We start from the raw sequence: 26,514 nt of genomic DNA on the forward strand, positions 1-26,514 counted from the left end.
ACAGACTCCTTACTGGTCTGACTGCTGGTCTATGTGTTCAGAGACTCTTTACTGGTCTGACTGCTGCACATGATGCATTCTGTGCAACTGATTGCTCAATTGGCAGATATCTTCTATACACTGAGTTTGGAACTGTGGTACTACATAAACTAACGCTTGCAAGACATTTTGTACTATGCTGTCATAATTTTGCCTTCCTTGGTTTTAGACAAACCATCCAACCTGTATGCTTCTCATATCTCTGGCTTGTCTAAAATCTGCCAATGCCAAACCCAGGTGCACACTGGGAGATCAGGGGAAAGGGGGAGAAAAGCAATAGTAGCTCAGTTGTGAAGGAGGAGTCTTAGTCAGCAGTCTTAGCGACTGCTCGCTTGGGTTATTTAAAGAGGACTTCATGTCACCTTGGACCAGCTGAGACCAATTCCTGCACGACCTCATCTTTAGCAAATCTAGTAAAGCAATGGAAATCCATGTAATTGATTTGTTAGTGTGCACATACTGCCCAATGAAGGTAGCATCTGGGAAAGAGGTGGAATTGGATACATTTTTTAATTAACAGTATATAAAATGCATTACTGTACATTTCCTCTGCTCTTGTAAACATGAACTGAACACAATGAAAAGTCAGAAAACCAAGGAACTCTGGCCTAATATTACTTTTGAGATATTAACAATTCAGCAGATGGATATGTGCTGCATTTTTTAGATAACTGAAGCCATAATAATAAAACATTTTTATATATCTTTATCTTTAGTAATCTTTATTTAATTCAGTGAATGACTAATTATCGCATATGTTTCGGAAAACTTCCCTTCTATTTGTTTCCATACCAAATCTATGTTCTCCCAGGCATCACCTAACAGTCCCTTCCCTCTGTTTTCTCTCTTCATAGTGCAGTAGTGTAATGACTGAACAGATGATCTTTACCGAGTAATGGACATGGTGGTAGGACATCCCACTTACACACAATGACACTGAACTGTCCACTTTTCCATTTGCATACGCAAAAGAATTGGTCCTAAATAAATGCATGAATAAAATTTAATCTTTTGCACTTCTATTTGATACCTTTTAATACAGTGTGCAGACATTCTGTTGGGTTTCTGCACAAATTCTAAGTGATATAATGAAAGTTTGTGAAAGACATTTGCAAAACACTCAGCAGCTTGTTTACTATGGAGTTGACGTGTAAAAATAAAAACTGATTGTGTGATGACGTAATAAACAGCTCTCATCACATACGATTTGGATTGCCGACAAAAACATTTGGGTCTTACCTGTTTCCATCTCTAATTTCATGTATGTCACAAATTGTGCTACCTTTTGCTTTCTTAACTTGCCCATAATAACTGATAAGGTTTACAAGACAAAGATGTACAAACCCGGACATCTGCTAAATATCGGCCAGTGCATAATAATTATGTGCCAGCTGTAATTAGCACAATTAATAATACCCAGCGGCTGAATAACACTAATAACTGAAAACTTAGTCAAAGTCAAGTCAAAGTCAAATTTATTTGTCTAGAGCTTTTTACAGCAGCTGTTGTCTCCGAGCAGTCTGATGTCCGAGTCTGACTCCGAGCCCCCAGTGAATAAGACAAAGCTCCCTAGAGGAGAAACCATGAGGAGAAACCATGAAAAGAAACCATGAGGAGAAACCTTGAGAGTGAAAACTTGTCACATGACTCTGTATGTATGTCATATTTATGTAAAATGTATTACTTGAACTGACAAAAACGTTTCCAATGACGTTTGCAGATTTGCATAATCTCAGCAATTGACGGATAATAAAGTTAAACAAAAAAATGTTTTCTCAACATTTGTAGAACTTTACAGACCAAACATTTTTAAGTTCTAAAGCAAATTTAGTTTAAAAAATCTCATAGATGGAAATGTTCTAGGCATATACAAATCTGGTCACAAGGTTTCAGATCCCACAAGACAGCTTTAAAAACACTGCTAGTGAACAACAGGCACATACATATTTACTAGTTTTCCTTTTCTTGCTGACGATCGGAGTCCACAGGTGCTCTGTCATATAGTGTTAATGTCATATTTCCCAGAGCTCCTGGTATTGCCAGTTGGAACTGTTGCACCTCCGCAGACTGTCTAAATATTGAGTAGGAAAAAGGGGGACTGTTATTCTCACTGCTGTTACACAGGAAGTTATTCAAATGAGCTCTACTGTTCTGAGGAGAATGACAGTGGTGATATTTTGGAACTGAGGGGTATAAATAACAAATGATTTTTCACATGAATAATTGTTTTAGAATGGGAGCGGTGTGTGTATATCAACTGTGGTCATATTGGCGTTTATGTAAGGAGAACTAAGAGTTTATTATGTCTTGGCCAAGATGGCCAAGAGCACTGTATGTGCACCCAATTGTTATTCGCTATCTGCATTGGGGGAGGTAAAGCTCACCTGCCTAGGTTGTTTGTGTGATGTGGCAAGAAAAATCCATAATACAAAAAAATAATAATAATAAATCATAAATACTGTTTGTATGATTATTATGAGCCCATTTCTGTCTGGGTATATGTGGTGTCAATAACGAGGCTGCTTATTAATTAATACCAGCCACAACATCAACCTGTTCACCTGCTACTCATCGCCCCTCCCCCTTTGCAACTATTTAAGCTTTGTGATCGCTGTTTCAATAAAAGCGGCTATTCTCCGCACTTGGATCCTTGTCTGCCTGATCAGTATGTTACACTATTTTACATTATTGCTGTATTGTGTTCAACTAGTACCACGGTGGGCATCCCTCTAAAGTATGCATATGACTAAAAATCACACTCGGTAAAAATAAGCATGATATCAGTAAAATATAACCATGTGTGGAAAAACAGACAAGAGAACATCCTCCTGCTAATTGTATAAAATCCAAAATGTATGTGAGGTGACACACACCCTCTGTCCTATAAGGACGTAGAGCAGATAGATTCCTCCTCCTGGTGTGAAGTGGGGGGATGTGATCCTCTTCCCTGTCTGACACCCAGGGATAGTAACAAAAGTGACACGGTAGCTTAGTCACTTTTAACAAAGGGCCAAACATAACCGCTGCAAAAACACCCTCATCAGCAACAGCCCGGGAAGAATGGCACAGGTGTCCCAGAATGCACCAGTACACAGGGAAGAGAAGAGGGAAAGGGAGAGAGACAGAGACACGCAATATGCCGACTTATTACAGTCTGCATGTATGTTAAGATATGATAAGCCGACATATTACAGTCTTATTATAGTCATATTACAACTTATTGTATCTTAACATAAATGCCGACTGTAATATCTCTGCTAATTGCATCTTAAGATAAGATAAGCCTACATATTACATATGACATAATACATGCATGTTAAAGTTATGATAACTTCTAAAAAGACAGCTTTATATCTTGCCACCGCATCCAAGATCCCCATATTCTGTAGGTATTTCTGTGAAAATTATTTTATTTTGGCAAGTTAGAATAATTATTTTATTTTTGCTTTTTTAAAAGCAACATCACCCACTTGTACATGTAGATCATCTTTTTTGTCTACTGAAAATCTACTTTTAATGTGAATCTATGAAAAACTTCACTGATGACTGGAACAATCTTCAGCCAAACAGAGAATGACACACGTGATAAAAATAGTGTCCGTACGTAGCATCCCTATTGACCAGCTTTTAATGGTGTGAGCTAGCTTGCCAGATGTAGATGTAACAGGATGAAAATGGAAGGGAACTTCAATGCTCAGTGGACACACACACACACACACACACACACACACACACACACACACACAAACACAAACTGACATAGACATCCATACTAACTTTTGTCTCACAATTATGTTCCTTGTATTCTGTTTCTCTCTCTCTATCCATCTATCTGCATCTATCTGTCTCTGCACCCTTTCTCCCTCTCTCTCTCTCTCTCTCAGTCTGTCACCTCGTGCTCCTGAAGAGCAACAACCCTGCTCTTTCCTGTGCCTTTGAAATCGATCTCCACCATTAAATTGAGGGATGCTAAAGTCACTATCGATCTTACCACAATGCTCTTACCTTAGCATCCGAACCTTCAGGCAGAGGCCTTATTGACTCCCTAAGGGTTATTAAGACCCACTTCTGAGGGGCTGTGGGGACAGAGAGCAGGGGAGAGGTGCTCTCTACATCAGAGAGAGCTAACTATGCATCTGAGACCCATCAGTGTAACAGTTTGGTTTAGACACAATACGTTACACACACACACACAAACACGCAGACTTTATATTAGTCTAGGTTATTACCTCATATAGGAGACAAATACAGTACAATGGCTCTGCTGAGATGAGTCAAAAACAGCATAAACAAAAATCTAATAATTATTCTTCTTACCGTTCCTGTGGGTGGTATTCATTCCCAGTCTCATATTTATACATTTATGTAAAAAGTACAAAATCTGTTGTAAATGGTTATGGTAGTCACATTACATACAGTACTTTTAGGCAGGCCCGTTGACAGTCTTGCTGGGGCCCGGGACAAGAAAGTTTCATGTGCCCCCCCGCGCACGTCATTTGAATTTCCTCTGTAGCAGACAATCCTTCTGTTAGGTCATATAGTATATAATATAGCCACACATCAAAGCTGTTTCTGACAGCTGACTGGTTTATACTTGAGGGTTCGCGCGAAAATGACGTAATCGCAGTGGCTCCGCCCGTACGTGAGGGCCTCGCGCGCTGTCGGTTCGCGAGGTCGTGCACCTCTCGAATTTTGTAACTTCGCGCGAGCCGCGCTTCAGCGCCATGAACAAAGTCATGTTTGTAGGGTTCATACACATTTACAAGGTGGAATTCAAGCACGTGTACGTCACTTTAAAGGTCCATTTCAATATTTTCCAGCACGTTAAACTTAATTAAGTTAAATATGTATACATATACTCGAAATGATTCGAAATAATTCGCTTTTTATCACATTATTTAATGGTTGTTTATTTTCAAAACGCCCAATCTTAACGTCTTCACGAGAACTGTTCAGTCAGACAGCCAGGCCCGTTGACAGTCTTGCTGGGGCCCGGGACAAGAAAGTTTCATGTGACCCCCCATCCCCCCCCCCCGCACGTCATTTGAATTTCCTCTGTAGCAGACAATCCTTCCGTTAGGTCATATAGTATATAATATAGCCACACATCAAAGCTGTTTCTGACAGGTGACTGGTTTATACTTGACGCGTCGCCAGCGGCGCGAGGGTTCGCGCGAAAATTACGTAATCGCAGTGGCTCCGCCCGTACGCGAGGGCCTCGCGCGCTGTCGGTTCGCGAGGTCGTGCACCTCTCGAATTTTGTAACTTCGCGCGAGCCGCGCTTCAGCGCCATGAATAAAGTCATGTTTGTAGGGTTCATACACCTTTACAAGGTGGAATTCAAGCACTTGTACGTCACTTTAAAGGTCCATTTCAATATTTTCCAGCACGTTAAACTTAATTAAGTTAAATATTTATACATATACTCGAAATGATTAGAAATAATTCGCTTTTATCACATTATTTAATGGTTGTTTATTTTCAAAACGCCCAATCTTAACGTCTTCACGAGAACTGTTCAGTCAGACAGCTATTTGTTGTGAAACGAAGTAGTTACAATTTCAAGCATTTTCAAGTACTTTAGCCTAATTCCAGCACTTTTCAAACCTGGAACACAACGCAACTTTAAAATTCGTCAGGTAAATGTTTTTCCTTTCTTTTCTGCGCTCCAGATTTCTGTATTTACTTTAACTATCCACCACTGTATTTCTGTACCAGCCGGCTACTGTACCAGCCGGCTACGGTCGGTGCTGGATCAAACCATTTTCCAGTGGGAGGCGGGGGTGTATGCACTTAATGGAAAATATGCAGATAGGTAAAAAACATATATATTTGAGCCATTGAGCTTATTATGAGTACATAATTTTATATTAATGAAAGATTTCAAGATTATTTAAAAATTATAGACTTTAAATAAAAAATTAATTGCTGGGCTCTTTGATGGGCCCCCCTGGCCCTGGGGCCCGGGACAACAGACCCGGTTGTCCCCCCCTGTCGACGGGGCTGCAGACAGCTATTTGTTGTGAAACGAAGTAGTTACAATTTCAAGCATTTTCAAGTACTTTAGCCTAAATTCCAGCACTTTTCAAACCTGGAACACAATGCAACTTTAAAATTCGTCAGGTAAATGTTTTTCCTTTCTTTTCTGCGCTCCAGATTTCTGTATTTACTTTAACTATCCACCACTGTATTTCCCGCTGTTGGGCCAGTACCAGCCGGCTACAGTCGGTGCTGGATCAAACCATTTTCCAGTGGGAGGCGGGGGTGTATGCACTTAATGGAAAATATGCAGATAGGTAAAAAACATATATATTTGAGCCATTGAGCTTATTATGAGTACATAATTTTATATTAATGAAAGATTTCAAGATTATTTAAAAATTATAGACTTTAAATAAAAAATAAATTGCTGGGCTCTTTGATGGGCCCCCCTGGCCCTAGGGCCCGGGACAACAGACCCGGTTGTCCCCCCCTGTCGACGGGGCTGCTTTTAGGCAATACCTTTTGAGATTTTTAAAAATATCAGTCCTCAATCTGACCTTATTTAATTTAAAACAAAATAATAAAAAACTACATGAGGGTTCTTGCATTATTTTTCTTGCATTATTTTATATTATGTTATACTGTACATGACAATTGGATTATAACAAATATTTTATCAAAGACACAAGTAGCCCATGGAGTTTGTAATCATGTTTGCATATTACCATTTAAGATATGTCTTAAATCTCAGTCTTTATTGTCTATCTTTTTGCATGCTTCCACCCAAGACGATTGCATGCAAGCACCTACAAGCACCTGGGAGATGGTCTGGCTTGCCGGTGGATGTACTGATGTCAGGGTGTGCCATTTCCTTAAGAGGACATGCTGATGCTAGCTCCTACCTGAGGCTCACCATCTACACCGAAGGGACTGTGATTACTTGGCCAGGGAACAAGGACTTGAACTTTATATATAGAACCATCCTGCGCACCACGGACTTGTGCTAACGGGCCACCCAATGGAGGATGGGTTCCCTTTTGAGTCTTGGTCCTCTTGAGATTTCTTCCTAATCCCCACCATCATAGGGAGTTTTTCCTTGTCACTGTCGCCTCTGGCTTGCTCATTAGGGATCTGGACCCATACGATTGTAAAGCTGCTTTGTGAAAACGTGTTGTGAAAAGTGTTATATAAATAAATTAGACTTTGACTTTGACTTTAATCTATTTGTGTTTCTAGCATTATTAAATGCTAACACAATGTTTCTGGACTTTTATCAGACTACAGTTTGTAGTAGAAATAGTAGTAGTAGTAGTGGTAGTAGAAGTAGTAGGAGTAGGAGTAGTGGTAGTAGTAGTAGTCAGCCCTGTCGACAGGGGGGGACAACCGGGTCTGTTGTCCCGGGCCCCAGGGCCAGGGGGGCCCATCAAAGAGCCCAGCAATAAATTTTTTATTTAAAGTCTATAATTTTAAATAATCTTGAAATCTTTCATTAATATAAAATTCTGTACTCAAAATAAGCTCAACTGCTAAAATATATGTTTTTTACCTATCTGCATATTTTCCATTAAGTGCATACACCCCCGCCTCCCACTGAAAAATGGTTTGATCCAGCACTGACTGTAGCCGGCTGGTACCCGCCCAACAGTGGGAAATACAGTGGTGGATAGTTAAAGTAAACAGAAATCTGGAGCGCAGAAAAGAAAGGAAAAACATTTACCTGACCAATTTTAATGTTGCATTGTGTTCCAGGTTTGAAAATTGCTGGAATTTAGGCTAAGTACTTGAAAATGTTTGAAATTGTAACTACTTCGTTTCACAACAAATATCTGTCTGACTGAACAGTTCACTTGTATTACGTTAACAAATACGAGCCTCTTGTAATTCCAGTAGGAAACATGAGAGAACGTGAAGACGTTAAGATTGGGCGTTTTGAAAATAAACAAACATTAAATTATGTGATAAAAAAGCGAATTATTTCGAATCTTAATTAAGTTTAACGTGCTGGAAAATATCGAAATGGACATTTAAAGTGACGTACAAGTGCATGAATTCCACCTTATAAAGGTGTATGAACCCTGCAAACATGACTTTGTTCATTGCGCTGAAGCGCGGCGCGCGAAGTTACAAAAGTCGAGAGGTGCACGACCTCGCGACTCGACAGCGTGTGAGGCCCTCGCACGGGCGGTGCCATTGCGATTATCTCATTTTCGCCGCGAACCCTCGCGCCTCGCGACGCATCAAGTATAAACCAGTCAGCTGTCAGAAACAGCTTTGATGTGTGGCTATATTATATACTATATGACCTGACTCAAGGATTGTCTGCTACAGAGAAAATTCAAATGACGTGCGCAGGGGAGCACATGAAATTTTCTTGTCCCGGGCCCCAGCAAGACTGTCAACGGGCCTGGTAGTGGTGGTGGTAGTAGTAGTAGTAGAAGTAATAGTAGCAGTAGTAGTAGTAATGGTAGTAGTAGTTTTAATAGTAGTAGTTGTTGGTAATGTAGTAGTAGTAGTAGTAGTAGTAGTAGTAGTAGTAGTAGTAGTAATAGAAGTAGTAGAAGTAGTAGTAGTAGTAGTAGTAGAAGTAATAGTAGTAGTAGTTGTAGTAATGGTAGTAGTAGTTTTAATAGTAGTAATAGTAGATTTAGTAGTAGTAGGGTTGGTAGTACTAGCAGTAGTAGTAATAGTGATAGTAGTAGTAGTAGTAGCAGTAGTAGTAGTAGTAGTAGTAGTAGAAGTAGTAGTAGTTGTAGAAGTGGTGGTGGTGGCAGCAGTAGCAGACAGTAGTCGTGGTGGTGGTGGTTGTAGTAGCAGTAGTAGTGGTAGTAGTGGAGGCAGTAGTTGTAGTAGTAATAGTAATTTGACAAAAAATGTTAGTGTCAAGCAAGATGAACAGAAAGCTATTTTGGAGAGCTAAAGTTAATTGGTATAATAAACGTGTAATAGTCCTAGCATTGGATGAGCTTAAGATGAAATCAGTGAGAGTAATTCTGCTTTTGTACGGTTATTCCTCATGTAATTTTGTGCCATTCTGACTCGGGTATACCAGAACTTTGCAGTAATTTTATTTTTGTATTTTTTTTCTTTTCATTGCTAATGTAGAATGCAAGTAACTTCTAATAACTTATATGTTCACAATTTCCTTTTGATGAACTTTGAAAGTACATTTGATATGGATCCCAAGTTACTGATGACTTCATTTCCGCTTATGATTGTACATTCAGAGGATTTAGAATATCAACAAAGTGGTGTTATCGTAACTAGAAACAGAAGCTGCTTTGCAGGGAAAAGATCTACCCAGAAGGTGGTAAGAAAACCAATAAAAAAGAAAATTTACATGTCCTTGCTCAGAGAATATGTCCTGTGGAATGTTGTCATTTTAAGCCTGGGGTGACACAGCCACATCCACACGTTATCCACAGCCACATGTTATCTGCCTTCAAACTTTCTCACACATTTTCCTGCTCCACAGGTGAGTCTAATGGGTCTAATACACTCCTCATTAGCATAAATTAACAGAGCTTTGCCACATTCAGCAGTAGGTTCTGTAAGTTCTGCTGATAATATTTTGAAATGAAATAAAAATGAAAAATACTATAAAAAAGAATTATGAGATCCATATTTAAATTTGATACACAAAGGACAAAAGATTAAATGAAAATGTAAATAATCATGTTAATTTAATCCTGTGTAGTGTTATTGTATTCTGCAACCATCAAAGTGTCATCTCTGCTATTCTAGAATATCTGTGTATAACGTTTTAGACTCAGTAAATGCTGGTTTATAGTGAGCTAATCCATTCTAATTTTCTTGACCTCTTGGTCATTTTAATCTTGTAAACTACCACTTGCTGTCAGCAAGATGTTTTCAGTCTAATTTAATATTAATCTAGATCTTTGTTTTCTGGTAATGAGCTACGACCTGAAGGGTGAACTTTCATATTTAGCTTTAGTAACTATGGGTGTATAGCCTTACAAGACTGGCATCAGATTTGTTGTTTCACAGACCTTGTAAAGGGTAATTCCTGCATGGTTTATGAAATGGTGATAAAGTTATATAACAAACCTCATATGAATCTAACATGATACAAACTGACTTGCGCACAATAACTTGCAAAACGTTTGTTTAGAATGTAATTCTACTGTGCTTCTTCTGATATTTTAATATGATAATAATGATTACACTGCCACTCTCTTTGAGATGCTGCCAATCTGGTATGAAGGTTCTAGACAAGGTGATGCCCCTCAAAGTTCCCATGGCGATGCCTAGCTATGTGGTCATGTGTTTTGGTTTTGTTTTTGTTCCAGCCTTTGTGTCCGTTTTCTCCAGTCTTGGTTTGTTACACCTCTATCCTACTAGTGCTTGTTGGTCTCTATAATGCCCCTTGTTCCTGTGTCTATTTAGTTGGTCTTTAATGTTCTGATCAGGGCTCTCATGTTTACTGTTTTCCAGTTACGTTTCCTTTTGTATTGTTTTTTTTTTTTTGCCCCCATTTTCCTTGTTGGTATTTTTCCCTTTTGGGAATTCCTTTCTGTGATTCTTTCTCTGCATTTCTTTTCATTGCTTTGTTGTGTCATTATGCCAGTCAGTTTACCAACTCACTCTGTATTCAGTGACTGGATTTTTGTTTTTGTCACGTTGAGGAACCCGGCCCCTCCCTTTTGGGCGTGTGTATACGTTGTCCACGTGCTTTGTCTGCGTCTATCGATATCCGTGGTTAGGGTTACGTCGTGTGATTTATAAGTCTCACCTGTGACTTGTCTCGTAATCACGTGGGGCTAATGTGGTTTGTCTATTTAATGTGCGCTCGCGCAGTGTCCTGTGCTTGTCTTTGTCTAAAGTCTGCACGTTTCTGTGTGCGTCTTTCGATGTTTCTCGTGCGCTATTGCGCAATCTGTGTAAAATAAACGTGATGTCTGTTACAAGGAAGGATTCAGTGTCTCGTCCTTCGTCCCTCGCCGCACGTCACAGTTTTTTTTTGGTTTTTTTTGATAATTAAAAACCTAAATTCATTCTTTCTTTTTTCATTTGTGATTTTGGGAAAATATTTGGCAATAAAATATGAACTTCAAAATATGAACTGGCTGCAATTGCACTTTAAATATGTTCAAAACTTCTAAAATGTACAATGCATGATTTTTGAATAAATTTGGCCTGTGGAACATCAGTGTTCAGCAAATCTGCCATAGCAGGGATCCACTTTCCTTGGTACACATCATAATACACATGATGATATATGAGTATTCAAGAAAAATATAAAAACTCTGGGTGAAAGAGAAATTCTGAAATCATACCAAGATGCAGCTTGCAAAAATACAATATTGAACAGGTATTTTTTTGCATGGAGCAAAATTATTGTTGGCAAGTGGAATTGTTTTGTTATTGAAAAGTTTTTAACATATTTGTGCTAAAGCCCAGAGTGTTAGCAGAAGTGGGTCTAGTGGTTGTGGGCTCATTAAAGTTGATTGACTGTATTCTTCTTTATTGTTCTGCGCTATCTATTATATACAAGCAGTGCCTTTTGTGTCAAGAAAAAGCAGCAATATAAAAGAATACCGGTGATGCACGTAATTTATTGTACTTGGTCTTAAACGTGATGACAGTATTGGTTTGGAGGGATCCAACCGTTCAAGGCTTTTTGGTCCAAACTCTAGTGAAGAGAACACCATTCAACAGCTAGTCATTATGGCCCTGCCTCACGCTGCCAAATGCCCCACTCCAGGGTCACTTTCATGTCTTGGCATTGACACCACACATTAAGCTTGTAAAGGCAGCATCAAGTCCCTCTTTCAACAGTTTATAAAAGAAATCGCTTCAATATGCAAATCAAATAGAGGCAGAATCTGCATTTTGTTTTTGCTGTCATCACTGTGGCAGTGATGCCACTTGGATGCCGCTTGTGATGAGAACTTTAAGATATATGGGACTGTGTGAAATAGAGCTCTGGCACTACAGTCATTTCCTCCAGAGAGGTGGTGTATACCTACGTTTTTCCTCAGTCAGCCTGAGTGAACAGTCCATTAAGGAGGTGAAGATTGTGTGGTTTTCTGTGCTGCAGATTAGAAGAGACTAAAGTCAGGCTCTTATGAAGATAGGGGAGGCCTCAAAAGGAAAAAGGCTGAATTAGACTCAGATTAGATCTCTCTCTCTCTCTCTCTCTCTCTCTCTCTCTCTCTCTCTCTATCAGTATCATGAGACTAGGTTAGATTTAGCTAGCAATGAATTCCAAAACCTCCTGCTTTCTTCCTCTCATCTGTCTCCAAAGACATGAGATTGGTTTTGCTGAGCTAGACAGATAAGTGTGTGTACCATTTCATTAAATGCAGGCATATAATTTATTAGTGTAATGCTCCAAATTGGGTGACGCTGAACGCCTAGACATTCCTTACTCACCTGTCCCCTCCATCCCTTCCCATAGGGTACCAAGAACATTCATCCATGAAGAGAGGATGTAATGGATGTGACTGATGGTGATGGGGATGATGAGTCCGAATGCAGCCCTGGTCATCAAGGACTTCCATGTGTAGCAGATGGAAAAAATGATGTTTATATTTTGTTGTATTTGTGATTTATTTTATTAATTTCACAGAAATCCCTTTTATTTTTATTTTGTTTTGAAAGTTCTTTACGGTTCTGTGTGGCAATGGGAGTGCGTATATTCCTTTTGTCCGGTCTGTGCACCCGTAGTTACTCCCCCTATTGTCGCGTTTGGCGCAATTTTTCCCTCAGTCTGTGGCGAACCTGACTGAGAGAGGTATGCTGTGTAGCGCTCTACATAAATTGTGCATTTTAATAGTTAAAACAGTTATTTTGTGAGCATTTCTAATACACATCGATACTGTAAGCCTAGCGACATGTACTACGGTGTTGCCAGTAATATTTCTGAGTTTTAAAACGGTTTTAAAAGCAAAGTTACACTCTTTATCAGGCAGTAAGCGCCCTTTGCTAATCGTTCGGCAAAGTAGCTTCCTAGCTCTATCGTCTAACGGATAAAATGGTTTTCTTTCCATGTTAGGCATGCCTGTTGAAGCTAGTGATGATGCTTGTTGAATATTTTTGCTTTGCTTTTTATGGTGTTTATACAGGTGAGTGCTCTCATTGCCATTTTAGTTTGTTTGTTCTTGGTCGATGTACTGTGTATTCAAAATGGAGGACTTTCGTTTTATCAATTCTTTCTTTTTGTATTAAGGGATAAATGCGGGTGATTTTAGTTGAGATCTCAGGATAACAAAACAGATTAAGATAAAAGTGGGAATGTATTTTGAAATTGGTGTATAATAATATTAGGGATATCAATGTTGAAATTAGGTTATATATATATGTATTTTTTTTATTTCTCTGTATACATGCATGCGAGTCTGTGGCGAACCTGACTGAGAGAGGCATGCCTGTTGAAGCTAGTGATGATGCTTGTTGAATATTTTTGCTTTGCTTTTTATGGTGTTTATACAGAATACACAGACTGAAGCTGATTCCGGTGTCCAGAGTTTTATTCCTCACATACACAACGCAGAAGGAGTAGCATAAACCCACAGACCGGCTACACATGCAGCCACAGAGTGCACACCCTGAGCACTGCCCTCACTTCAGTGGATCCAACGAGTACGGGCCCTAGGGTTGCCACCTGTCCCGGTTTTCCCGGGACTGTCCTGGTTTTCACGTCGCTGTCCCGGTTTGTCCCGGTTTTCCTTCTTTTTAATATTCGGTCCCGGCAAAAAAAAATAAAATAATTTAATGTCCCGGTTTTCACTAGGTTAGTTCAAATGACTATTTAGACTGTTTCTGCACGCTTTAAATCTGTCTTTTTTTCTCGCTGTGTCCATTCCCCCCCGTAACATTTTACGTTGCCCCCCCCCCCCCCCCTCAACAATTTACGTTCGACCACCCCCCGTCAACAATCTACGTTCGCGTATGACAGTGTCCTTGTTTTTTGTCAGACCTAGGTGGCAACCCTACCACTGACTCCAGAGAAGTACAACAATTTAACAACAATTTGCATATCCAGCTGTGCCTTTGTGATAGTATACTTTCTGAGTATTCAGAAATGAGAAAGTTTAAGCTTTACTCCAATTATAGTCTTATTGGCTTATTTTCTCTACACTGCTTGTAAACATTTTCATATTCTTCATCTCCCACTCTTGATGTTGTAATAAATTGAATCTAATCTACAAACTAGGCAACGGATTCTTAGTTAAACATGCAAGCCATATGGATCATGTCTATTGACTGAACAGGCTTTATCTTACTGGCATAGAAAAAAACACTACAATTGTAATTAGGTAGATATACAAGAAAGTCTCATTCTGCTCTGATTGCCTGGTGCCATAAAATTACCAAGACAAACAATGGCTAGCTCATTTTGAGCTGTAAATGAAGAAATCAAGCATAAAACATGCTTTGTTTAATGACCCGTTCTACTTTCTGTCATGCTAGACCACAGTAATTAGCACTCCTCTCAGTCTAAGAGAGCATTCATCTTCTTTGCAGCAAGCTTCTGTCAATAGACAGGCCACCTCAGGACCTAAAAGAATTAGTGGTGTAGTTTTGTCCTCTGTAAGCATATCCAGTTCAGCTCTCTCTGATCAAGTAGCATGCTGAAGTTTGAGCAAGGGTACCTGCAGCACATGCATAGTTGTATAAAGTATTAGAGACCCATACATGAGTAAAAGTACTCAAAAAATCAAAAAATTGACTTGAGTAGAAGTTGAAGTGTTCTTTAAAAACTTTACTTTAGTAGAAGTACAGTATTCTGCATTTTTAGTACTTAAGTATTGCAAGTAGTTTATTCTACAATTTTTTACTCAAGTACTGAAAGTAAAAAGTACAAAAAAAAGTGTTTTGAATTAATTAAAGAAAGCCATCAAGGTTTTTTTTCAATTGTTTTTACTTCACTTACAAATCTAAGATGTCAAAGACCACAAATACAAGTGTTCTGTATGTACACAACAATCTCTTTTAATGAGATAAAGAGAGATAAAAGAGATAAAAAAATTTGGAATCATTTAGAGCAGTGGTTCCCAAAGTGGGGGGCGCGCCCCCTAGGTGGGGCGCGGAGCTATTGCAGGGGGGGCGCGGAGCTTGGAAGTAAAACGTGCACATGTGCTTAGGGATGCACCGATTCCGATATTAATATCTGAAACAATTCTAGATCGGGTATCGGTGACAATGTGACCGATCCATAAAAACAGATCTATTCAGTCTAATTCTATGCTTGTATTGCTTGCTTTTCGGAGTTAGTTCAACCTTAAATATCCACTCTGTCCCGGATAGAAGTGAACCTGGACAGTTAACAGTGAACAGTTAACAGTGAAACGCGAAGCACACAGAGGAGAGGTGAATCACTGACTCGTACTCGCGCTGGTGCTATTCCACTTAGTCCGTTTATTTGCTGGTTGACCAAATTAAACCTGGGCTCCAGCACTAATTGACTGTTCATACACGAACTGGTGAGTTGTCCAAAGCTCATTGAATGCGTTACTTACAGAAATGAAATAATGATAAAATAAAGAGCAGTGGTCTGAGTCAACAATATTCCATACGCGCACTCAACTCGCTCCCTTAAAGAGACAGTACACATATTTCTGGCCGTTACATGCTTTGTGCTCTGCGTGATGTCTGCGCTTGCAAACTAGCCGCATATGAATTGCTGTTTCTCTTATTTCATCTCCTTATTTATTTTAAATTATATTTAGAATTCTTGAACCATTTAAAAGGTTTCTTGCAGTTTATTTTTTTCATGTTTGACCAAAGTTGTGAACCTATTGTTTTTGTAAGTTTCAGGTTCTTTGGTATTATTTATTTTACATTCAATGTTATATTCATAATTGCACTGACTGAACAAATGCAAGTTGTGTTGTTTTTACATGTTTTTGTGTGTGTTTAAGTGTGCTATACTGGTACAGAGTTTTCAATAAACTTGTAATTCAGTATGTCTGTGTTTAAAAAAAAATGTTTTAAGTCGATTCAGCACAGTTTTACTCTATCGCCGATACTAAGCCTCAGATATCTGAATCGGTATCGGAAGTGAAAAACGTGAATCGGTACATCCCTAATCAATATGGGGGGGGGGGGGGGGGCGCAAAAATATTCTCATCTACTAAAGGGGGGCACGGCAGAAAAAGTTTGGGAACCACTGATTTAGAGTATATGTGTATTTGTATAAATATGTAAATTAAGCTGAAGGTGATGGAAAATACTGAAAATAGACCTTCAAAGTGCCATACAAGTGCATGAATTCCACCTTGTAACTTCGCACGCACAAAAATCGAGAGGTGCACGACCTCGCGACGCGACCGCGCGTGTGGCCAACGCGCATGGGCGGAGCCACCGCAATTGCGTAATTTTTGCCGCGCGGACCCTTGCGGCAGTCACGACGTGTCAAGTGAACCTAGATTACGAAGCTCAAGTGTTCAGTGAAGGCAGCAGCAGAGTAAACGAGACGCGACCGGAGCATGCACAGTTTTCTCATGAGACAGCTTGATCGCTTGACCCGGTGACAGCGCCAGCTAACATGTTTATAATTGTAACGAGTAACTATACAGCATGTAAAAATGTATCGGAGTAAAAGTATTAAACTGATGGAAAATATGTAGTGAAGTAAAAGTGGAAGTAGGAGAAAAAAAATACTCCAATAAAGTACAGATACAGCATTTTAGTACTTAAGTACAGTAGTGAAGTAGTTCTACTTCTTTACTATACAACTCTGAGCACGTGGAACCAGGGGTAGGCAGGCCCAAGGCATACTTGAATTACATGGCCGCTTAGAGCCTCCATGCCACCAGGGGCCCCCAAGAGCACCAAGATATCATGATGGGCATGGTCCCCAAATAAAATTCTGATTAGGGCCCTATAAAGGCTTGGGCTGGCCCTGAACAGGAGCTGCAGGACTGTGGGTAGGACCAGCAGGACTGTGGGTAATGTAGTGTTAGGGCAGAAGCACATGGGTGATCATTCAGCTTATTTTGGTCTATGCACCTATAAAAGTGCATCTGCTTTGCATGAAGAGAGGGAATGATGGTTTGAGGATAGTGATAAATATTTGGGCTTTCAATTTGGAGTTTCCTTGCAGCAATAGAAACACCCACCTCTTGTCTGATCCACGTTCACAGTATGAAAGATTAACCCTCATTGGCTGGCTTTTTCCTGGGCAGACTGCATTAGACTCCAGTGGAACTATCGTAGATCCCCAGATGTGACAGAAACTCCTATTAGCATGCAGATGTATGCAAATGTAATCATGCATTTACCAGGATTTGATTCACACTCCTTTTAATGTGCGACTGTGATTATTAGAAAACAATGATAACGATCACTGTCTGTGTTGTCAGATGTTTGAAAGGGTGCCGTGATAAGTAAAAGAGCATGCTCTCCACTTGGCTGATGATGGGTTTAATTCAGCATCCTTGTCATTTATGAAAACAAATATTTCACACCTGCAAGTTATGAGTCACTTACTCTTCCTTCCTCATCAGCTAAGCAGGTTTGAACCTCATTCCCATCATCCCGTTTGCTTTTATGTCAGCTTGCTTGTCCGCTGATATCTGCCTCCTGAGCACCTGCAACCTCACTGGTGCCTTCAGTTCAGGCAGTTTTCCTCCAAGCTAATCAGTGCCAAAGGGTAAAGATGTAACGTCAGCAGAGGCAGGACGTAGAGGAGCAGGAGTAGAAACAGATGATGCTTTTCTGCTGGTAGAATATCAGGGTTCTTGCCACATAGTTCCACACAGCAGCCTGTCAGTCTGTGATATTGTCAGTGATATTGTGAAACAATCAATGAAAATGATTTTGCATTCTTACCTCCATGCTGTTGTTTTTATGCTTTTTTTGTTGTTGTTTTTGTCATCACATATGGTCACACATGTTCACACATATGGAATCAGTGAACGAGACAGACACAATCAATTGTTTTCTGGGATTTCTTTGAATTCGCTGGCAGCTCCCCTCAGGGGCCCCTCTGGTTAAGTCATCACTGCTGATGGCTGATCACACTGGCTGACCACAGCTTAGATTCATGTTTGAATCGCTTGCTGTGATAGAAAAGGGAGAAGACAGCATCTCTTTGTGAAGTGTGCCTGCAGCTCCATCCCAACACTCAATCATCATTACAAAAGCAAACATGCCCATGTCAGTCTGTCTGTGTTCTAGCTTTACACACCTATCTTCCCTTAATCATTCCCCTGTGTTCTAACTTTACACACCTATCTTCTCTTAATCATTCCCCTGTGTTCTAACTTTACACACCTATCTTCCCTTAATCATTCCCCTGTGTTCTAACTTTACACACCTATCTTCTCTTAATTATTCCCCTGTGTTCTAACTTTACACACCTATCTTCTCTTAATTATTCCCCTGTGTTCTAACTTTACACACCTATCTTCTCTTAATTATTCCCATGTGTTCTAACTTTACACAACTATCTTCCCTTAATCATTCCCCTGTGTTCTAACTTTACACACCTATCTTCCCTTAATTATTTCCCTGTGTTCTAACTTTACACACCTATCTTCTCTTAATTATTCCCCTGTGTTCTAACTTTACACAACTATCTTCCCTTAATCATTCCCCTGTGTTCTAACTTTACACACCCATCTTCCCTTAATTATTTCCCTGTGTTCTAACTTTACACACCTATCTTCTCTTACAGTAATAATTCCCCTGCTCTAACTTTACACACCTATCTTCCCTCCTGTGTTCTAACTTTACACACATATCTTCTCTTAATTATTCCCCTGTGTTCTAACTTTACACACTTATCTTCACTGAATTCTCTCCCTGTGTTCTAACTTTACACCCCTTTCTTCCCTTAATTATTTCCCACTGTAAACTCTGGTGCTTCTCTCAGTTTGTTTAGTGCTTGCCCAGCGTTATTTCTGGATGCCTATAACCTCCTGTTTCTGACTTTCCTGACGTTCCTGCCCTGGTTTTCACCTCTTCAGTGTTTGGATAGTGTTTTTGTTCTTGAGCTCTCTGATCTCACGGTTCCTTTGCCCTACTGTGTCTGGTTTTTGCCCTTGTCTTGTGTTTTCTGCCCTTTATCTGCTCTCATAAACATTACACATTCCATAAGGGTCCCTTCCTGTCTGTTAAGTCGTTACAGAACACTACTGTAAAACCAGCAGGCATCCAGTCACACTTAGACCAATAGTGGATGCTGTTAATGACCTGCAACAGAGGTGGACTGAAGCCTTTTCATCTTGGCTCCCCTGACCAGTGCAGGCTTCCTCAGCCACTTGGATCTCTAGTTCAACTCACTACACTCTTCACACACAGTAATATAATGATATTACTCAGCCTTTCCAGTAGTTCCAATGTGTAATAATAATATGTACATTTAATCCAAACTCTCAAAATGCTTTATGCAGAAATTAGTTACATAATAAATTATTCTTGAAATACAAGATTAACAAGCATAAAAATTCTAATTTACATGAATGAAACAGAGAGGTTCAGTAAACTATTTATGCCAGACTTCACAAGAAAATGTTTCATATAGCTTATATATAGAGCTTGCACTCTGAAAAACCTTCTGTAACACTATTGCAGAGTTTAAATAAGATCTTCCATCAAATGTGGAAGTGGAAGTGATCATAAAGATTCCCAGTACACCTGAGTGGTTACAATGGATCACTTTAAAAGATTCGCAGCATATGCCAGAGCTAGGTTATTCAAAAGCCTTAAATATCAACTCCAAGCCTTCATAGAACTGCATTCACACCAGAAAATTGAATAATAAGATTAGGGTATGCAATATTTTTCCTTTGCTGGTGAGGCTTGTGCATGCTGACCTAGCTAAATTTAAGTAGACACAGCAAAGCAGACAGACAGTGTGCTGTATTATCTAAGGTTAGCATAAGGTTTATTTTGGATATGTTTTTGCTTTTTAAATTATAATGTTCAATTTGGTGATATCACTTATTTGAGATTCAAATGATATAGCCTGTATCAAGAGTTAAGCCAATGACCGTAATAGGTACATTTCATTTTATGGTTACAGAATAACCATAAAAGTGTAGAATTTTGAAAAATCTTTAAAAAATAAAAATATAATTTACATTAATTAGGATTAGGATTGCAACCAGAAAAGTGTTTCTGTATCCAAACCACTAAATATAATGTCAAATGCTGCTATCAAGTCTAGCAGTATTAAAAGAGACCCTCAACCAGGACACACACACACACACACACACACACACACACACACACAATTGGACACAATCAGTGAATCACTGCCCACTCCAGACAGCATTGGTTCTGTGCTGCAATTCTTTCAGAGACTGTAACACTTGCTGCTTGTTAGTCCTTTTTTAATAAGAGCAAAGTTGACTTTCTCGAAAGACTTAGACAGAGAAGGTCTGTTGGAAATGGGACAATAATTGGAGAGGTCAGAGGGGTGAGGTTGGGGTTTCTTAAGCAAAGGATTTACAATTGCTAACTTTAAAAAATGCCCAAGCGACATGCCCAAGCTGAATGGAGAATTTAATAAGAACCACCAAAGACTACATATGGTACTGAGTCTAGAACACTCATAGTTGGTTTTGTGAACAGCATAAAGGGATCTTGTTATGTCCAATGGGTCTGATATCCAGAAACATTCTTGAAAAGGAAGGCTGTGCACCATCAGAGGCATTAGAAGCACCGGGACTGGAGATGACCTGCTGCTGAATGCTAATTGATCCTTATTTTCTTATTAAAGAAATCTGATAATTGATTGATACTATTGGAACATATTGATACTACTGAAACCTAATGGCTCTGGTCAATTCTGAAAAATATTAATGGCCTGACCATGATTTATTATTTTTTTGCTGTATTAGATCAGAGCCTAGTAAGGGTTTTGTTTTTAGCTTGAAAATAGGCTCTTATGGTTATGACATGGGCCTAATAGAACACCCCCAACTTATTTTTCTACAATCTTTGCTCACTTCTCTGTACGAAGGGAAATTTCTGCAATAATTTTTTTTTCTAATATGGGATAGAGCTACATTATCCAAAGTTGATTTTAGAGATGCATTGAATCTGTTAGTCACCTGATGAACCAATGATCTCTCCACACATACAGATTTTGTTTAGGTCTGAAAGATCAGTTATGACATTAGTTATGACATTAGCTATGATATCAGTTATGACATCACTTATGACATTAGTTATGACATTAGTTATGACTGCTTCTTCAGGTTGTCATTGTTTTCTGGTTATGTGTCTCTCAGGTACTCACCCAACTACATCTACAGGACTGTGGTTATAGGTTTGCCCTAAATAAACATTGCTCAGCTCTGCGTTTACGCCCTGCCTTGCATCCACTCTTGATGAAGAATGACCAACCCTCAAAGGACACAATGAGTGAGCAATGGCCCTGTCTATGGCTTAATCATTCGGCCAAAACTCTGGTTGTATCCCCACGGAGTACGACCAACCACAAAATTGCCTCACTGGGAAGAGCCAGTACCTCAGCACTGCAGAAACAAGCATTTATCATCAGTCAAAAAGATCCTCCAGGGGAGATGATCCCCCACTGGACTTCTTCCCTGATGGGAGCCCACTTGAAGTTGTTGAATTTTTCAACTGTGCAAGCATCTGATTGCACATCAGTTTTGCTTTCCCTTGATAAAGGATGTGCTTACTGGGGAGGCTAGACAGTAGGCAGACACTATGCAGGTGGCAGATAACTGGAATCACATTGCTCCCAATCCTGGAGTGGATCTAACTCAGGCAAGATGGTCACCAACCTTGCAGTGTAAAGAACTACCTGAGGGAGGTGTGGCACCTGAGGGGGGTGTGGTACCTGATGGAGGTGTGGCACCTGAGGGGGGTGTGGCACCTGATGGAGGTGTGGCACCTGAGGGGGGTGTGGCACCTGAGGGAGGTGTGGCAATCAATCCTGTAAAAGAATAGGTAAAACACAACAACAGAACATAAACAAACCCCACGTTCAACACCAGCGCTATATTAGGAAGACAGTGGAACACCATTACACTACAGAGGTGCTAAGTCCTAATCATTATTAACACCATTATCTTCAGCCCAAAGTCTGGGAGTTTTTTTTTAAACAAGCCACAATCAGGTTGAGGCCTTCGACATGTTTTTAACCATTTTCTCGATTTGTTTAAAGGATTTATTTATTTTTATTTTTGTGACGGGCAGGTGTGAGCAACTAAAAAGGAAGCGATCACGCCAAGTCTCAGGGAAAGAGGATGGTTTAATAGAAAGTGTGCAAACCAAAAACCCGTGCATTGTTCCAAATGAAGGAAATAATAACCAGCAGTCAACTGGTACAAAGACAAGACATATATAGACGAACAAACGACCCTCAGGTGAGACGGATCACGGGTCCCGCCCACCTGAGGGACGAACATCACGTGACCAAAAACAGGACATCTGCCGCTGTAAACAGGGGCGACCGGCAGGGGGCCCCCCCACAACGTGACAATTTTAAGATGATGCCAGCTAGCTCTTCAGTGCAAACAGAGTTCCTGAGGTTAAAAAATCTGGTAACACTTTACATTAAGTGTTTACTTACTAACGTTAACTAATGCATTAGTTAACATGAACAACACAGGAAGTAACACATTAACAATAATTAACTAATGTTAAGTAAACATGTAACAGTTGCATTAGTTAATGCTGTGTTTATATCAAGTGCAGGCTATGTGGTGTTGACTAACTAACATGAAGTAATGCATTAGTTAACATGAACAACACATGAAGTAAAACATTAACAATAATGAACTAATGTTAAGTAAACATGTAACAGTTGTGGTTCCTGTTTTGGCTCAAAAATCTTAACATAATAAACAAATATCCAATATGTGTGACGGGCAGGGAGTGCGAAATAAAATGGAAGTGATCACGCCAAGTCTCAGGGAAAAAGGAGGGTTTAATGAAAAAAAGTGCACAAACCAAAAACCCATGACGTGATCCAAATTAAGGATATAATGACCAGCAGTCAACTGGTACAAAGACAAGACGTATATAGACAAACAAACGATCATCAGGTGAGACAGATCATGGGCTCCCACCTGAGTGATGAACACAGCGCAACAACAAGACAACTGCCGCTGTGGACGGAGGCGACCAGTAGGGGGCCGCCTCACCGTGACAGTTCCCCCCACCAAGCCGCACTCACCTCCACTGGGTGTGTGGCACCCTGCTTTCCGCTAGGGGTCACCCCAGCCTCCTGGGGAGTCAGCCCCTCCCGGGGCCTCCCATCACAAGGTGGACTCCTCCACCCAACCCAGGAGCGCCAGAGACCAAGGCCCAGAGCACACCCATTGCGGGCTGGGGAACAGCCCCAAGGGCCTCCTGGTCACCCCGGGCAGGAGGAAGGGCCTCCATCTTCAGCAGGAGTTCTTCAGACCGGAGCCCCATGGTCCCCAAACATCCGGGGGCCCCAGCCCTAGAGGGAGGGGCTCTTTCAGACCGGACTCCGGTCACCCCACAACATAAGGGGGCTCCTGCCAGGTGGAGACCTTCACAAGGTCCAGGAACACTACGATCCACCGCCAGGGGAAACCTGCACACAACACGTGCACACACACACACACATTCTAACACAAAACACATACGTGCACTTACCCTGATCCCCCTACCATGGGGGAGGGGTCTCCGTCTCAGCAGGGAGCTTCCTCTGGCTCAGGAGAACCCCCCACGTTCCTGGTCAGGGACTCCCTCAGGAGCTACGCCCTCCGTGCCACACCCCATGGCACGGGACCACCACCGGTCCCCACCCAAACAAACATTTAAGGGGAGGAGCATGTGTAGAATTACATAAAACAATGCACAAACACGCTAGGACAAAACAAACATGCAAAGACAAGACAAACAAAACGGTGTACAAATGTTAAACGGACGGGACCCACACATGCGTGCTCTACACATACACAATAGTGACGCGCCACTCCAGTTTGCAGTCGCTCCCCACACAAAACACAAGACGAACGGGGAGTGAGGCGACAGGTACGAGCGGCACCCACGTCACACACAGAACACTCGAACATACGACAACCACACAACACAAAGAGCCTCACTGGCCTAGTCACCGCCATTTAAGCATGGCAGGGCTCATCAAACTACATACAACAAATACCACGCAGACAAACACTTACCACAAGACATGACCACGAACGAAGGAGAAAGAAAAGAAGACTGGCGGCTTCCGAAAGCGGCTGGTCATTCTGTGATGGGCAGGGAGTGCGAAATAAAATGGAAGCGATCACGCCAAGTCTCAGAGAAAAACAATGGTTTAATGAAGAAAAGTGTGCAAACCAAAAACCCGTGACACAATCCAAATTAAGGATATAATGACCAGCAGTCAACTGGTACAAAGACAAGACATATATAGACCCTCGGATGAGACGGATCAAGGGCCCCGCCCACCTGAGGGATGAACACAACGCAACAGCAACAAGACAACTACCAGTAGGCCAGTAGGGGACCCGCCGTACCGTGACAATATGTCTCACTTCATCAATGTATGCAGGTATATTGCTTATGCTTATATACTTCTATAGCTACACTCACTGGCCACTTTATTAGGCACACTTTGCTAGTACCGGGTTGGACCCCCTTTTGCCTTCAGAACTTCCTTAATCATTTGTGACATAGATTCAACAAGGTACAGGACACATTCCTCAGAGTTTCTGGTCCATATTGACATGATAGCATCACGCAGTTGCTGCAGATCTGTTAGCTGCACATCCATGATGCGAATCTCCCGTTCCACGGGTTCCATCCATTCTGATGCTCAGTTTGAACTGCAGCAGATCCTCTTGGCCATGTGTACATGCCTAAATGCATTGAGTTGCTGCCATGTGATTTGCTGATTTTACATTTAAATTAATGAACATCCAAGAAAAACACAGAATGTTCCTGCCAAACACAGATCGTCTTACACTCCTTACAGCAGAGTCCCCGACAGTCCACCCGCAGGCCTGGCTCATGGCAGCTGAAACTCCTGCTCCAAATGTTCATACTGCCTCTGCTCCACTACACTGCCATCATGGGCCTCCTATCGCAACATTTATGTACAAGCAAAAGGGGGTGTGCCTCTGAAGTGGCTCCTCCTAGAGTTATTAGTGTTAATCCAACCAGCACTTTGGTCCACTGAAGCACCCATAATTCCTGTAGCAGGCATTAGGGAACAGTAGCAACTATACCTCTACTGCTGATTCTGTATGAGGATTCCACATTAGCCCATGATGTGAGATAGTGTTTTAGAAGAGCTACAGAGGGATCTTGCATTTCTCAGATCCACTATCTGAATGTGCCACGTATAATAGTGCAAATTAGCATGCAGGAATTCTCTAAATCACTTTAATGCTGCAAACATTTTACAAGTGTGAAAATAAACACTATCGTCCTGCTATCAGGCAACTGAGTAATTCCTCTTAGAAATCAAACAATTAATCCATGCACCTCAAATGAATTAATAATATCTATAACACAGCATGAAATGAGAAGAAAAACGCGAACATCTAATATTTTCTGGGAATCAATGTGACAAAAGTGTTCAGTGTGTATCTAAATTGACACCTACCCACACCATAAGAAAGCGAACAAGATAGCGAAGAGGAACGGTGTAATCGCAACTGCATCATACTCTTCATGGGCTTCCAGGAGCTGAGCTGATCAGATCTGAAACCCTGATGCTCGCCAACAAAGCTAAGAATGGCCCAGCTCCTCCATATGAGATGAGATTGGTAAAATCCCAAACTATACCTCGCAAAGCAATGTTTCAAGTGTCATGGAAGATAGGCATCAAGCCCCTTCTCTGTTCTGTCTCCCAGACAGTGGAACGAACTTCCACTGGCCAACCGAACAGAGTTCCTTGCTGTTGTCGATCACAGACTCAAGGCTCATCTATGTGTGGAATCGTGTACTGCATGATGTTTGCCGTTGCATTTATATTCATATTCTGGGTGTCAGTATTAACTTCGGTGTCCAGCAGTATGGTTGATAAATTCAATTAGTAGATTACAGAGGACTTTTGTAAGTCACTCTGGATAAGAGCATCTGCTTAATGCCTTAAATATGAATGTAATCTGTAATCTAGCACTGGTTCACTCAGCACACAACACAGAGTTTCACAGAAAGGCTTAAAAATTCTGGAAAATCACAGAAAGCTAAAGCACTAAATGAATTAACCCATTCTCATCTTCAAATTGTCATATTTTGACTTTTTGGAGTGGGTTCTGCCTAAGATTGAACATATGACAATTTGGGAATGAAAATGGGTTGGAATTAATGCATGATATAACTGGAAGTGTGACAAGTTATTCACCCAATGAACACTTCTGCACAGACAGACAAACATCTACTCACACCATGAGACAAACGACCTTGTCCAGCGGTGTGAGATATGTACATAACATAAACAGTTCTGTTATTTTACATTTTTACATTTTATATTTTCATGCACCAAAGGATGACATACAAATATTAAAATATATGATCATTGTACACAATTCGGTACATATGTATATTTCCAGAGCTTTCCCT

At 40.6% G+C, this 26,514-nt stretch overlaps 1 protein-coding gene across 1 annotated transcript; it reads right to left on the reverse strand.

Moving 5' to 3' along the window:
- Positions 1-1,995: 1,995 nt before the first annotated feature.
- Positions 1,996-12,548, reverse strand: LOC143513831 (uncharacterized). Its single transcript, XM_077004539.1, has 4 exons — positions 12,415-12,548; positions 12,009-12,073; positions 2,913-2,990; positions 1,996-2,110 (listed from the first exon to the last, which is right to left on the reverse strand). Exons 1-4 carry the CDS (start codon positions 12,540-12,542, stop codon positions 2,052-2,054), a joined length of 330 nt encoding a protein of 109 aa, XP_076860654.1. The 5' UTR covers positions 12,543-12,548; the 3' UTR covers positions 1,996-2,051.
- Between the last annotated feature and the right edge of the window lie 13,966 nt (positions 12,549-26,514).

Source organism: Brachyhypopomus gauderio, chromosome 5 (genome assembly GCF_052324685.1).
Source record: "Brachyhypopomus gauderio isolate BG-103 chromosome 5, BGAUD_0.2, whole genome shotgun sequence".
Taxonomy (NCBI): Eukaryota; Metazoa; Chordata; class Actinopteri; order Gymnotiformes; family Hypopomidae; genus Brachyhypopomus; species Brachyhypopomus gauderio.

What these genes read in the sequence shown, in the direction of transcription:
- LOC143513831 (XM_077004539.1), bottom strand. Translation starts at nt 12,542, where the DNA reads ATGGAAGTCCTTGATGACCAGGGCTGCATTCGGACTCATCATCCCCAT. An exon ending in GGAAGGGATGGAGGGGACAG is followed by an intron (nt 12,074 to 12,414) that starts GTGAGTAAGGAA and finishes TCTAATCTGCAG; the next exon opens with CACAGAAAACCACACAATCT. An exon ending in CAGGCTGACTGAGGAAAAAC is followed by an intron (nt 2,991 to 12,008) that starts GTAGGTATACAC and finishes CCTGGGTGTCAG; the next exon opens with ACAGGGAAGAGGATCACATC.